This window comes from Procambarus clarkii, chromosome 43 (genome assembly GCF_040958095.1).
Source record: "Procambarus clarkii isolate CNS0578487 chromosome 43, FALCON_Pclarkii_2.0, whole genome shotgun sequence".
NCBI classification, from domain to species: Eukaryota; Metazoa; Arthropoda; class Malacostraca; order Decapoda; family Cambaridae; genus Procambarus; species Procambarus clarkii.
The window spans coordinates 9,095,211-9,111,082 of record NC_091192.1 but is presented as its reverse complement, the minus strand read 5'-3'; the positions used below and the strand labels follow the sequence as shown (position 1 = coordinate 9,111,082).

The following is a 15,872-nucleotide window of genomic DNA, read 5'->3' as shown; positions in this document are numbered from 1 at the left end:
TATGTATGTATGCATGTATGAATGGATAGATGGATGGATGTATGTATGTACGCATGCATGTATGTATGTATGTATGTATGTATGTATGTATGTATGCATGCATGCATGTATGTATGTATGTATGTATGTATGTATGTATGCATGCATGCATGCATGTATGTATGTATGTATGTATGTATGTATGTATGTATGAATGGATGTACGCATGCAAGTATGTATGTATGTATGTATGTATGTATGTATGTATGTATGTATTCCCAATCACGTTAAAGACTCCCCCTCTATCATCCAGTTTAAGAGAAAAACAACTATGTACTAAATAATCGACTCCTTGTAACTTTAATTATGCTGACCTTCCTGTCTGTATTCAGACTGAGCCTACCATCATTAAAGGTGATTATAACGCTAGACATAGGAATATGGGTAATTCGCAGTTCAGTAATCGTAACGGCAACTAGTGTCACTATTAGGTAGTCACGATGATGCACAGATTGTGGGTGACCTTGAACCGACGAATATCTACGGAGGTATTCCTGATCTATGTCTCGGTTTCAACGTCTCCCACACCGTGTGCGCCTCGTCAATAGTGCCAGTTATGGCGTCTGATCATCTGCCCATATTAGCCACTGTAAGCATTGGCAGTTCTATCCTCCCTGGTGGAGTGTTCAAGCGGAAGAGGCTGGCTGTGCCCATCGATCAACGAGACAATCTTGTTGCTCATGTGTCAGAATGTTGCAGTCATCTGAGCCTTCATCAGTTGAAGATTTTAACAATAAGCTCACAGGTACTATCAACCAGTTTATAGAATCACTTGATCCATCGTCCAGGCCACGTAACCCAAATTACACTGGTCATAGCACTTATGTTTATTATAATGATTCTAAATTGCAGACACTAAAACGCACTGCCAGAATAATTGGACTAGCTTGTAGAAGGACCCGCACTGCTGAAATGCTTCGGCTCTTTCAAGCGGCTCTGGCTAAGGCCAGGGTGGAGCTGAGGCAGACAGACTGGGAAACTTTTGTCCGTGGGCATGGAAGGATATCAACAAGGTCAAAGGGAAAAATGCTGCAGAGATCTCGTACCCTAATCCTCTGCACAGAGCAAATGAGCTTGTTGATGCTTGGGCCACGACTTCCAGCTTTGACAGTCTTCCTCTACCCTCACAGAATGAATTAAATGATAGATATACTGATAGGGCAAGGCTCCTTGACTTCATGCTTCATCAAGAGGATGACTGTGACATGCTTTTACTGAATACGAACTAGATTCTGCTCTACATAAAGGCAAAGCTACATCACCCGGGGAGGATGGAGTTACTGACGGCATACTGCATATGCTTCTGCTAGTTCCAGGGAATACCTTTCTTCAATTGTATAATATGAGCTATGTAACTGGGGAGCTTCCTAAGTCATGGACCAACAGTGTTATTATTCCCATTCCTAAACCTCACCAGCCGAGTGCTTTTCGCCCAATCTCCCTCACTAGTTGTCTCTATAAATGTCTTGAGAGGATGGTTCTCAACCGTCTCCTTTACAAAATTATTAATATGTTGTCTCCCCAGATATATGGCTTTATGCATGGAAAGAGTGTACATCACTGTATTACCACATTCCTCACCCTGCATACTGATAGGTCATACACCACTTTCCTAGATCTTAAGTCAGCCTTTGACATTGCTAACCCACACGTCATTCTGAGAGAACTTGCTAAAATAAATGTTGGAGGATGGCTTCTACGGTGGATAAGAGGCTATCTATCCAACAGGAAGTCATCTGTACTGTTCCATGGGCATAGGAGTGTAACGAGATTTTTTGAACTTGGCACTCCACAGGGAGGTGTCCTCAGTCCTACTTTGTTCAATGTGTTAATCAGTGCACTTTTAAACTTTGTAACTAGAAGGTCCAGCGAACACATCATTAGCTATGTGGATGATATACTGATCCACACCAATGGGTATACCAACACCCAAAATGTTCTGAACTCTGTATTGTCCACATGTCAGGAACTATGCTTAGTCATCTCAGTAGAGAAAACAAAGATCCTGAACCGACACCCACCCAGACGGGGTGGGGCCGATCGCAAAATGCAGTTGGATGATGGATCTCTGCTCGACGAGATACCAGATACAAATACCTTGGTCTTGAGGTTCTACTGTACCGCAATGTTTAGCCAGACTGGGTCGCCAATGTAGAGAGAGGCTCCGTGCTATCAAGGCTGTGACAGGCTGTGGCAGGCAAACACAACTGTTCTGTACAGTGTTATATATTTATTTCAATTTGAACAATTTTTAACATTAAAGGATACCTGGTTGATGGGGTTCTGGGAGTTCTTCTACTCCCCAAGCCCGGCCCGAGGCCAGGCTTGACTTGTGAGAGTTTGGTCCACTAGGCTGTTGCTTGGAGCGGCCCGCAGGCCCACATACCCACCACAGCCCGCTTGGTCCGGCACTCCTTGGAGGAATAAATCTAGTTTCCTCTTGAAAATGTCCCCGGTTGTTCCGGCAATATTTCTTATGCTTGCTGGGAGGACGTTGAACAACCGCGGACCTCTGATGTTTATACAGTGTTCTCTGATTGTGCCTATGGCACCTCTGCTCTTCACTGGTTCTATTCTACATTTTCTTCCATATCGTTCACTCCAGTACGTTGTTATTTTACTGTGTAGATTTGGTACTTGGCCCTCCAGTATCTTCCAGGTGTATATTATTTGATATCTCTCTCGTCTTCTTTCTAGTGAGTACATTTGGAGGGCTTTGAGACGATCCCAATAATTTAGGTGCTTTATTGCGTCTATGCGTGCCGTATATGTTCTCTGTATTCCCTCTATTTCAGCAATCTCTCCTGCTCTGAAGGGGGAAGTGAGTACTGAGCAGTACTCAAGACGGGACAACACAAGTGACTTGAAGAGTACAACCATTGTGATGGGATCCCTGGATTTGAAAGTTCTCGTAATCTATCCTATCATTTTTCTGGCTGTCGCAATATTTGCTTGGTTATGCTCCTTAAACGTTAGGTCGTCAGACATTATTATTCCCAAATCCTTTACATGCTGTTTTCCTACTATGGGTACATTTGATTGTGTTTTGGACTCTGTATTATGTTTAAGGTTCTCATTTTTACCGTACCTGAGTACCTGGAATTTATCACTGTTAAACATCATGTTATTTTCTGATGCCCAGTCGAAAACTTTATTAATATCAGCTTGAAGTTTTTCAATATCCTCAGCCGAGGTAATTTTCATACTGATTTTTGTGTCAAATCCTTTAATTAAATCCTTTAAAAAGGATAAATCCTTTAATTGGTTGAAATTGGTTTTAACATTCGAAATCTAATTTGTTGATGTTAAATAATATAATATGTTGATGTTGATAATATAAGGTTCAAATTTATTAAGATACATACTTTAAAAACTATTTCTATTTGATACCAACAGTATCACGTTAAGAGAAGCGTCTCGCCTTGCTAACCCAAGTATAAAATATATAAAGAAACGGTGCAACTGTACTGGTATCTGCAGTACAAATTTATGTCCCTATTTAAAAAAAAAAAAATAAACTGAACCAATCACTGCCACTCCTCACACCAATGCAACAATAAGGAGAGTGATAATAGTGCTTCACATTCGACAATGTTAAATTATTTAACAAATGACGAGATAATGAACATTGGAACAAATGTACAGCTCTCTGACCTTCATATAAAATCTGCATGTGACCTCATCAAACAAACTGTGCCAAGCCTAGAAGGCCTTCATGACCCAGCGTGGTAGCGGGACCTCTCCTGGCCAGTTACAATTGGTGAATTTATTCAAATTATCCAAGTTGATGGTTGTCACTGGGCCACCGTTTCCAACATTGGAGTAACTGGACAAATTAACATATACGACACCAGGCATAAATTACCATCCAAATCTACTGAAGTTATCTTGTATGCTCTTGCTAATTGCCAGGAAGATAAGCTGATATGCAATATAATAAATGTCAGCAGACACAAGGACTCAAGTATGAGTGGGGTATATGCTGTGGCGTTTGCTGCATCACTTGCAAGTGGTGTAGATCCGGTGAACCTCGTATGATATGCAGAATGAGACAACATCTTCAAGAGAACTTTAAAGGAAAGTGTCTCATCTCATTCCCTGCAGCTCAGACACTGAGAAGAAAACGAATCATCCGGTCATGCTCGATGGAAGTGTACTGCATTTGCAGAAAGCTAAATGATTTGAAGCTGATGGTATGCTGTGAACGTTGCAATATTTGGCACCATGGATCATGTGTAGGTGTTACAGAATGTAATGATGATTCGTGGATTTGTTTCTTGTGCGCTAGCAAGTTGTAAATTATAATTTAAAATACTTAATTAATACATTATTATTATTATTATTATTATTATTATTATTATTATTATTATAACCTTACCAAATGCTTTGCTGAATCAAATAATGTTATTACTTTCAATGTGTTACAATAGCATAATTAAGTGCTGCAACTATCAGATCTTTTATATAGTCGGTATTTGTTATATTCTGTACTCTTTTAATGTTATTTAAATTTCAAATAGAAATAGTTTTTAAAGTATGTATCTTAATAAATTTGAACCTTATATTATTTAACATCAACAAATTAGATTTCGAATATTAAAACCAATTTCAACCAATTAAAGGATTTATCCTTTAATGTTAAAAATTGTTCAAACTGAAATAAATATATAACACTGTACGGTACAGTTGTGTTTAATTATGTTTTGTGATTCCTTTGGAAAAGGTATTTGTGCACCAAGTACTACTAGGTCAGTATGAGATATGCTGAATGTTGTCAATATACCATCTGAATACGCCTCACTTTGCGTTAATCATTGAACGTCCTAATGATTAAGGTCCCCAAAAGGACTTAATCAAACCTCAGTGGATATTTTTACTCTCCCTCTCTCTCTCTCTCTCAGAGCATCCCTTTATGTGTTGTATGTGGGTGCTGAAGTTCAGTCTCTTGTCTATGTACCCAAGCAAACCCAAGCAAACTACTGTGGAAATGTGCAGGACAAACATATCAATTGTGACACTAGCTCCCCACATATAGCATTTGCTTAATTTAGAAACTGTACTTGTGGTCGATCTCGAACACATGTTGTTGATGTGACGATGTGTTATGAATTTTGTGGCTAGCTCCTCAAGATTGTAACTTGCTTAGATAAATAAATTGTGTGTTCAGTCCCTGAACCCATTATGTGATAAATTAACTAAACTAAAAACTATAGTATGGCGACGAAACCTGAACTGCATAATGTAAATAGGGATTAACCAGAAAAAGATATAGGTGAAGAATAACACCAGGTAACTGTAAAGCTGCCGCCCAGTTGGGTGGGTGTGGAGCACATGACTGTAAAGCTGCCGCCCAGTTGGGTGGGTGTGGAGCTAGACTAGTAACTGTGCGACTCCTCAAAGATGTAAAGTGCCTTGTATAGTGACTGTTGTGAGCCTCTTGTTGAATCACTTGTGACACAAAAAATTACTGATGTGTGTATTTGTGTGGGTGATTAAATATGTATGTGTATTTATATATGTATACGTATGTATTTGTACATGTATGCATAAGCATGTGTACATTAATAATTTTGTAACTAGCGTCAAAAGATTGTTATTTGCTTAGCTAAACGAACTAGAGGGTTCAGTTCCTGAACCGATTATGTGCCTCTGTAATCCTTTACACCACCGCCCACAGGATGGGTATTATGGGGTGCATAATAAAGAAAGAAAATGAATGGATCGAACCCCACAATTCATTTAGCTAAGCAAGATACAATCTTAATGAGCTAGTTACAAAATTCACTATAAGTCGTCAAATCATAAATGGGTTCGAGATCGACCACAAGTAGTGCATTATATAATTTATCAGTATTGTGCAGCCTGTGATCCCCGCCTGGCTGGATACTGATACCTAGGTAATTTTCATGTGTCCGGACACCGGCGATAAGGTGGTATTATTTATTTAACTTAATTGATATATATTTTGAAATGTTGTCACATTAACGACTACATCTTCCTTTCTTCTGACATATAGATTTTTAAGATTAATTAAAATATATGGAAACTAATTATACAATTTATTGGCTGGTGTGCAGGGCTTCACACTCTCAGAGCAAGCCATCAAGTAACTATCAAAACGCATATATCTTCGTTTTCACTTCAGTTATATTTATGACAAAGGATTTTAAATGTATCCTATATTTCTACCTTTCTGATGACATAAATACTTTCGTTAATTACAATATCTAGATCAAACTAATATTGATTTTCAAAAGGTTGTATATTTTCCATCAATGTGTAAGTTTGTTACAAATGGAGAGCCAAGAAACCTTCTTTAAAATATGAATATCTTTCCTCACCTAATAAGACCTAATCTCTGAATAAAACGCAAAAAAAAAAAACTTGATTGTAACCTATCCACCCCTGCCCATTGGATGGGGGAGAGGGGGTTATGTGTAGGATAAACATATCAATTGTGACACTAGCCCTCCATATATGTCAGTTGCTTAAATTATAAACTGTACTTGTGGTCGGTCTCGAGCCCATTGTTGATGTGACAATGTGCATTGACTTTTGTAACTAGCTTATCAAGATTATAACTTGCTTGGCTATATGAATTGTGGGGCTCATTCCCTGAGCCCATTATGTGCCTCTGTAACACTCCACTATCGTCCATAGGATGGGTATGGAGTGCATAATAAATGAACTAAACTAAGCTCTGCCTTTTTGATAACATATACAATTATTAGCTTTATTTGTGAATCTCAATTAATTAAACAATATATCACAGAGCCTGTAGGGTTCGGTGAGATGAGCGAAGAGACATGGGAGATTTTACATAAGTACAGTACATGGTAGTTTAAGTAGCGAACGCATGTCAACGAATAACGAGTATATATAACAAAACCATTGTCCTATGAAGTCGATTTAACTTCCAAACATATATTTTTTAATTAATGTTAAATGTTTTCTGGCTAGTTATGTTAGATTTTATTAAAAATACGTATTCTACTTGTTAACATTATAATTTAAATTTGTGATAATTTGAGCAGAGAAGTGCGACAACTGGATATGCCAACAAACACTTTCCAAACAACGATATATCTTGGATAAGTCGCTCCACAACATTGCTGCTTGGACCATCGACTTCCTTTGATGCTACTTATTTCATAATGAAATTATATTAGTTTGGAGTAAATATATGTTTTCTCATGTTCTGCATTCAGCACCCACATTATAGTGAGTAAATATACCATATTACTTCATTACTTAAATAATGCTAGGAGGGTTTGAGTAGCTTTGGGTATTTAGTGCACAGAATCTCCAATAGATGGGGCGAGAGTCGCCCCATCTCTCTCACCCGAGAGAGAGTCGAAACTTAATTTAAAATTGATATATCTTTGTTCTCGAACATGATATATTTCATTTGGTGCAATTATAATAATGTTCATATATCGGTCTTTCTGGAGGCATATAAGATTTTAGGCTTTATTAGTGTATCTTTGTTAATTATACAATATATCGGCAAGTGCGTAGGCGTCTGCACTCCATGCCCGACAAGCTACTGAGCGCTACTATAAAAACATATGTATCTTCACTTGAGCTATAAATATGTCTATTGTAATGTATTTAAAATGAAGCTCTTATTTCTATCTTGCTTAAGACTTATAAAACATTTGTGTTTATTAACGAATTTACGTGAAATAAACATTGATCTGAGAGAGAGTTGCTCTGTCGTTCAGTCTGGACGGGGTGGGAGCTCCGTAATTTTTAAAATACAATAATCTTCATTAGAAATTTAAATATGTCTATAGTAAAGTGTTTAAAGTGAAGCTTATATGTCTGTCTTTCTTGAGACATATAAAACATATATGTTTACTAACGAATTCACGTGAAATAAACATTGTTCTGAGAGAGTCCTATAAGTCAAACAATCCTATAAGTAAAACCTATAGTCCTATAAGCCTATAGTCCTATATAACCTAAGTCCTATAAGTCAAACAATCCTTGTAAATATTTATTGTATGTATGTACCTTACCTAAATAAAATTGTATTGTATTGTATTGTATTGTATAGAGAGTTGCTCGGTCGATCGATCTGTCCGGGGTTGGAGCTCGGCTATTATAAAAGTACACGTATCTTCGGTTTAAATTTAAATATGCCCATGGTAAGGTATTTAGAATGAAGCTTATATTTCTATCTTTCTTGTGACATATAAAACTTTTACGTTTATTAAGGAATCTGCGTGAAATAGGCATGGTTCTGAGATGAATGCTGCGGTTTTCGAGCTCGACGCGCGGCAATGGACGCCATATACACATCCAGTGGGTGTTATTGGACCCCATACCCATTTTATGGGTGGTTGGAGCCCCATACCCATTCTATGGGTGGTTGGAGCCCCATACCCATCCTGTGGGTTGTAGTGGACGCCATACCCTTCCTGTGGGTGGATGTGATCCCCATACTCATCCTCTGGGTGGATGTGACCCTCATACCCATCCTGTGGGTGGTATTGCACCCCTTACTCACCTAACAGGTGGTAGTGGACAATATACCGATCCTGTAGTTGGTATAGTAGACACAATACCATCCTGTTTAGAGTAGTTTACCCCATAGACATTCCAATGAACCATCGTTTTCTGTTAGCGTTCCTACAAAACATCCTTTAAGGATTTGTAAAGCACCAACTATGGTATATAATATTGATTGGTGAAGGACTGTTATTCTATGTAATAATTTTTAGTGCTTATTATAATTTACTAAGAACAACTAATATTTCTCAAAACAAAACTACGAACCTTCAATAGGAAGTAGCTGATCTATAATATTCTAAGAGCATGGACAATAGTAGGTAAATTTCACAACCCATGTGGGACCTGAAAAGTACAATTTTCCTTATAATTGAACCAATCACGACTATTCTGCTATCTAGGTTGACGGACGGGTACTGTGAGACGCAAGTTGGTACGTGAGGAAGAGTTTGGGCCTTGGAAAAAAAGTAACTGGGAATATATCACATATTTACTAATTCATATTCAACATATTGACTTTAAGCATTAAGTCATATATGTGCTGTCTTGTGTGAGAACGGGTTGCTTGACTATACTATCAACATGTGTTTGGTTGATCAATCTGACATGATGGTGGGCACTGTCGAGTGTGTTAAGGAAACATTGAAGTGGACGAAAAAAGTGTTTTTCCATCTTGTTGACATAAACATGCTGAACAGCTACAATATGTATCTAGTGAAAACTGGATGTAAACCAAGTTTCTGTTCGTTTGGTTTTACACTTGTGACACAGTTACTAAAAAATTTGGCAAAGATGTTCCTGGCATACAAAGACCCATCATGAATCCAGTGTTGCAGCATGCTGCTACACCCAGGCTCACTTACATGAGGGCTTTCGAGCACACATTTGCCACCAGCTGGAAAGCGTGCAATAGGCCAACGTGATTGCTTTGTTTGTAGAACGACAAAAAAGAGAGATCAGAAACGTAAACTGGTGCAAACATGGTGGGAAGCATGTGCAGTCCCATTGTGTGCTGTCGACTGTTTCAACGACTACCACTGTCTCCAAGACTTCTAAATGTGCAATAATAGTGCAAAAACCTGTAAATAGTGCATGTGTGTAAATATAATAATGCAAAATGTGAATACATATTATATTGGTGTAATTGAAAACATTTGTGTGTTCATGTGTATACGTAATGTATGCAACTTTTATTATCATTGAACATGAAGTAACATTATATGCAACACAATTAGTGAATAAAAATTGTGATAAAATACACCTAGACATTGTAAACACAAGGCAAACACTGCCTAGAAAACTGAGGCCAGACAAGCGTCTATCCCGGTTGACATTAGCTTATGAACTGATGCTAGGCAGCCGGCGAGGTGAGGTCTGGGGCTCTCCCCTCCCCCTCTCGGGGCGGGGAAGGCTGCGCGGACGATCGGCACGGCAGTAAAGTGTGATGTTTGCTTGTTTCCTTGGGATTGTAAGGAGTTTCTACCTCTCTGTTCGGTTTTTTGTTTTAGTTTTTTACCATGTGAGTTTGTTTTGTTATGCCTACCTTTCTGGGTGCCTGACCCCGGTCGATGGCAGATAAGGAAAACCCCAACCACAAGGGGGTTTTCCAGGGCCATTGCTCCCTGAAACCTCTCTGAAGGGGCCAGGTTCTGGCGCTGGTCCCTGGTAGGTCTGAACTCCTTAGCTAATGTCCCAGTCTAATATACATTAGCCCGATAAGCTCCAGGGAGCCATAGGGGCTCACCCAGGAAAATGGAGTTTCATTACATTTAACGCTGTTTTTTTTTGCCAGACTTCCCCGCCCTATTGTGGCCAAAATATGCCACCTATGATTTTTTTCCCCATGATCAGGGAACACAAATGAACACTTTTTGTAAGACGAAATAATTTTTTGGAATTTTTTGTTTTTGTTGTGTCTGTGGGTGTTGAAGGCAAAATGGCCCTTAGCAGCCCAAGAGTTAATGGAGCGCCACCCTACTCCTTATTGTCTGAATTACTTTGTCCCTTTTACGGTCATGCATAGCCTTGTTGAATGAATGACTTACAGGATGTGCATGTGTATAGCTTCCCCGACTGTCCCTTGTGGTCACCTGTCCCTCGATAGTATCCTATGGTGAATCGGATGCCTTTGATGTTATTCGCCTTGTGTGCTTTTGTTTTCATATTGGCATCCTTAGTGATATTTAGCGCCTTTTGAATATACTGCACTTTTGATGGTAGTACCTAGACTCCCCGTCTTGGTGCCGGGGAGGCTATGTAGCGTCAATGTAATTACTTACGTAATTACATATGCATACTTATGTATGCACCTATATAATTACTTACTTACTTGCACCCCCTGACTGTACAGTATTTCCCTTTTTCCAGGACACTGACATCTTATGAAGAAAGCATTTTGAAGTCTTTCAAGCGCAAGTATATTGGAGATGACGATAATCAGCCGCCAAAGAAGAAGAAGAAAACTTCAAAGAATCCAAATCCTTTATCCTGTAAAAAGAGCAAGAAAGTAAAACCACAGCAACAGAATGAAGGAGAGAGAAAAAGGATGAGAAAACGGCACCGGATGAAGAAAAATGTGTGTAGGGAATCTGTTTCATCAAATGTTCAATAAATTTGAATAGAATCGTCTAGTGTGTAACTACAACCCTCACAACAATTATTTAACTACATGCACAAATACAGCACTGCAAATCACAATCACACACAAATGCTTATATGAAATTTCTACATGAGTGCATACCTAAGTGCATACATTACAAAAACAAAAATATATCTAAACTGTTGGGTGAACAGTGCCTAGTTATTCTACTCTGGGAAAAGTGCAAACCCGAGTCCTTGCTTTCACTTGTGACATGAGTGGATGAGGGCACTAGCCAGAACAGTGCATGTAGTGTTATGAACCTGCAAGGATGAATTAAAGCATGCAGGATATTAATGAAAGAATAGATGGGCTACCTCGTGAATGTTCCTGGGGCCTAGTCAGGCCTGTGTCGCTTTGGATCGGCAGTTGCAGCCTGTTGTCTCGACTTCGAGTTGAGATACGAGCACCGACCGCCTCCTGGGTAAGTCCCTTTGGTTTTCGTCTTTGGTGAAGTAGCTCCGGGGAACCACAGGGGCTTCCCCCAGAAAATCAGTGTTGAATGTAATGAAATGCCATTTTCTGGGTGAGACCCGGAGGCTCCCCGGCAACCCTCCTTCCCTCCGGTCGGCATTTTTTTCATGCGTTTTTGACATCCAGCCTCAGAACTACAGGGTGGTAGAATGCTCCAAATCCCATGTGCATTTCTATAGGCCATTGCTCCTTGTGCCTCTTTGAGGGGGCCAGTTTCTGGCTCATGGTCCCCGGTAGGCCTAGAACTCCATTCACACTGATGCCAAAGTCTAATGATATACATATCAGCCTGGATGGCTCCGGGAAGCCTCCGGGTCTCGCCCAGAAAATGGCGTTTCATTACATTCAACACTGATTTTTTGGTTTCTGAACATAAAAGTTCTTATTATATATCATGGCATGGGTTACAAGAAAGTCAGTGGTAATGTTCAACATAAGAAAATAGTTGAGGATGATGAAAGAGGAAAAACAAGAGATCATTCATAGTGAGACAATGTGATGTCTCACTACAGACAAGTGTTAAAACATAAGGAAAAACAAGTGTGTGTAGACAGATTCTTAGCAAGATAAGCAAGCAGTAAGCCACCACCAGGTCCTAGTGGTATGCTTGCAAAATGTGAGAGAGAGAGAAATGTCATCACTGCTGTTATAATAGAAGGGGACTTCCCTTCTAAACACTAACACCTCTCCTCCTCCCTGTCTTCCATACGCCAACAAGAGTCTTCCATGAAGGTAAGGTACCTAAAAGTATTCCGTGTAAAATGAATTTTTTAGTGAATATTTTTGGGGGGTATGGAACAGATTTAATTCAATTTACATTATTGCTTATGGAAAAATGCGTTTCGGGTTTTTGTACCGTGTCTGGGAACGGATTAACTACGAAAACGAAGGTACCACTGTATGTGTGTGTATAATTACCTAAGTGTAGTTACAGGATAAGAGCTACAATCGTGGTGTCCCGTCTCCCCAGCACTCTTTGTCATATAACGCTTTTAAATTACTGACGGTTTTGGCCTCTACCTTCTCACCTAACTTGTTCCAACCGTCTACCACTCTGTTTACAAAAGCGAATTTTCTTGTATACTGGGACAGTGTAGTGTGGCTTTCACTCACAAAATAAAATAAAATAATGCTGCTTTGGCCCTTGCAGTGTATTCACCTAGTTGTGCTTGCGTAGGTTGAGCTCTGCTCTTTCAGCCTGCCTCTCAACTGTCAATCAACTGTTTCTACTACTACTATTTCCCCCCCCCCCACACACACACACAGGGGCCTCGTAGCCTGGTGGATAGCGCGCAGGACTCGTAATTCTGTGGCGCGGGTTCGATTCCCGCACGAGGCAGAAACAAATGGGCAAAGTTTCTTTTACCCTAAGTGCCCCTGTTACCTAGCAGTAAATAGGTACCTGGGAGTTAGTCAGCTGTCACGGGCTGCTTCCTGGGGTGTGTGTGTGTGGTGTGGGGAAAAAAAAAAAAAAAGTAAGTAAACAGTTGATTGACAGTTGAGAGGCGGGCCGAAAGAGCAAAGCTCAACCCCCGCAAAAACACAACTAGTAAACACACACCCCAGGAAGCAGCCCATGACAGCTAACTAATGCCCAGGTACCTATTTACTGCTAGGTAACAGGAGCATAGGGTGAAAGAAACTCTGCCCATCGTTTCTCGCCGGCGCCCGGGATCACAGGATCATGTGTCCAGCGTGCTGTCCACTTGGCTGTCCACTTGGCCGGCCGGCTCCCATACCACAGGCAGTGTGTAAGTGGCAGGATGAAACAAGAAACAGATGAACAAATATTAAACTTTACTATAATAATAATTAATAGAAAATGGTTCCTTCAAACACTTGGCTATAATAACACAACAAAACAAGCAAATGAAATTATTAATATGAATACAATGCAATAGTATACTGGTGAGCTGAAGACATCCACCACACCACAGCATCCGACACATGATGTAGGCTGGTAGCAGATGGCAGGTGAAAGAAGCATTGATGACCCCAAGAGCACCAGAGAGAGACTGGCTTCCATGGATGATTGATTAAGATTAAGCCACCCAAGAGGTGGCACGGGCATGAATACCTCATAAGCTTCCATGAGTTGCAGGGCTCTATTACCCCTGCGAATGATGATGATGTCACATCTTGTGCTAACGTGAGCAGTAACTGCTAGTTAACGACTGCCCAACAGCTGGGTAGAGGTTGTATAACTGTTAGTAAGAGGTGGCAAACTGTTTGGTAGAGGTAAGTAATTGCTAGTTTGCAGAGGCACTCTGCCTGCCAGCAAGCCGTACCAGGCACTGGGTGGTACTGGGTGGTGGAGCATGTGGCAGGTCAAAGGACTCATCTTGGCTGTCAGAGTGATGACATACAAGGTGAGTGGAAGAGGCAGTTCCACTGCTATGCAGGGGATTTACATGACAACATTCAACTTTGTTTTTTTTTTTGCAGGGAAGCTCCTTGTTTCTCCCTAAAGCTAGGTTAAATTAAAGCTACCCAAGGAGGAGAAAACATGGGATCAGGGAGGATGCAAACCACAGGCAGATGAAAGGAAGACAAGAACCAAGATCAAAGAGACCCGACCCAAAGCCACAGAAGGAAGCCGAGGCCCAGAAACATACGTACCTGGCCATCAGAACCCTGTTCGACTGCCAAACTTCCCCCATGCCTGAGTATTAACCTAGAACATTCTAGCAAACACAGCCACCAGAGCAATGTGATTCCGAACATCGTGGGCAAGACGGTATATGCAGGCTAGCAAGACTTAAGGGGGCGTCAGGTTCCAAAAATGCAATAAATGAAAACTCGTTCGATTTCAATCAAACTTTTTTGACAAGTTCTATATGAAAAGTATTTCATCTGGTCCAAGTTTCAGTATCGCAGCATAAATAGGAAGGGAGAAAAAAAATATTGAAGTAGTTGTGAAAATTATGCAAAAATGGTCAAAATCGATTATCAATCAAAACTGTCAACTGAAATTATAGCTACAACTCTTTGCTATCACAATAGCATATATTAAACAAATATTATAATTAGTTTAATTGGAAAAAATTTTAAGAATTTTTTTTTTTTCAATATTTTTTGTTGTTTTTTTTTCATTTTTTTCGGGCGATTTGCATCAAACTTACACACCTGAATGTACGTAAGCCTATCTGTAAGGATGCCAATTTTGAAGAAAATTGGTTGATGTCAACCTCAGCCACAGATTTTAGAACCTTAGACTTTATTCATTTCTGTTTGTTTTTTAATTGACACAAACGTTTACAAAACTGATTCATTTTTAATTCAATTTACATGAAACTTACACAGTATATGTGGAGGGCATGTCTCTACATTGGAGAGTTTTCATTTTTCTCTAAGTTCATTTATTGATTTTATAATAGCAATAAACATGCCATATTTGCAAAAAAAATTTGGGGAACTTTGAACATTTGTATTAGGAAAACTAAAGATGTTTTGGAAATTCTATAAATCAAAGTCCTTTATTATATGCTAATGTGTCAGAAAAGTGTCACAGAATAATTATATCTGAAACGTGTGTTCTGAAGTGTGGACTTGAAAATGTGTAAAAAACGTTGAAAAAACAAAACAAAAAATCTCCCTTTCTATTTACGCTGCAGTACTGAAACTTGGGACAATTTCAGCACTTTTCATATACAACTAGTAAAATATTATTGGTTGACATTGAACAACTTTCATCTATAAACCTCAGACGCCCCCTTAATAACACTACAGACACCCTCAGAAATAAGAGCCTCAGAACAGAGAACCAAAAACACAACATCCAACAAGTAAGCAGCCACTGAGGCAGAATTGCTGGCATGAAGGTAGTGGAAGAACCAATCAAGAATCAAGAATCAAAGGACTCCTCTGGAAACCAGCTAACATCCATCCCCAGAAAAGGAGCTGGCTGTATCCGAACAAAACGCCCATCAGAGCTCATCAAAGGAACAAAATTCCTGCCTCCAGAAGAGAGCCCGAAGCTCCCCTACCCAACAACTTGAGGGAAAAAGATTGAGAGCTTCAGAAAAAATCCCAAAGGGAACACTGTAAAACACAGTCCAAAGACCAAACAGGGTCAAACACCTCAAGTGGGCTGGGGGTGAAACAGTGCACAAGACAGCCTGTGAAACTGCTGAGGTAGTATCAACACCGAACGCAAGCTACAGTGTGTGGTGCAAGCTACAGTGGCTCTGTCAGCACCGCATTATAT

At 39.8% G+C, this 15,872-nt stretch overlaps 1 protein-coding gene across 1 annotated transcript in view; it reads left to right on the top strand.

The window, feature by feature from the left end:
* The window catches only part of LOC123755726 (rRNA-processing protein UTP23 homolog), a 77,978-nt gene extending 66,800 nt beyond the window's left edge, over positions 1-11,178 (top strand). Inside the window, exon 6 of the mRNA XM_045738467.2 lies at positions 10,921-11,178. Coding sequence (XP_045594423.2) covers positions 10,921-11,164 — 244 coding nt within the window. The 3' untranslated portion in view covers positions 11,165-11,178. The remainder of the gene's footprint in view (positions 1-10,920) is intronic.
* Positions 11,179-15,872: the final 4,694 nt, after the last annotated feature.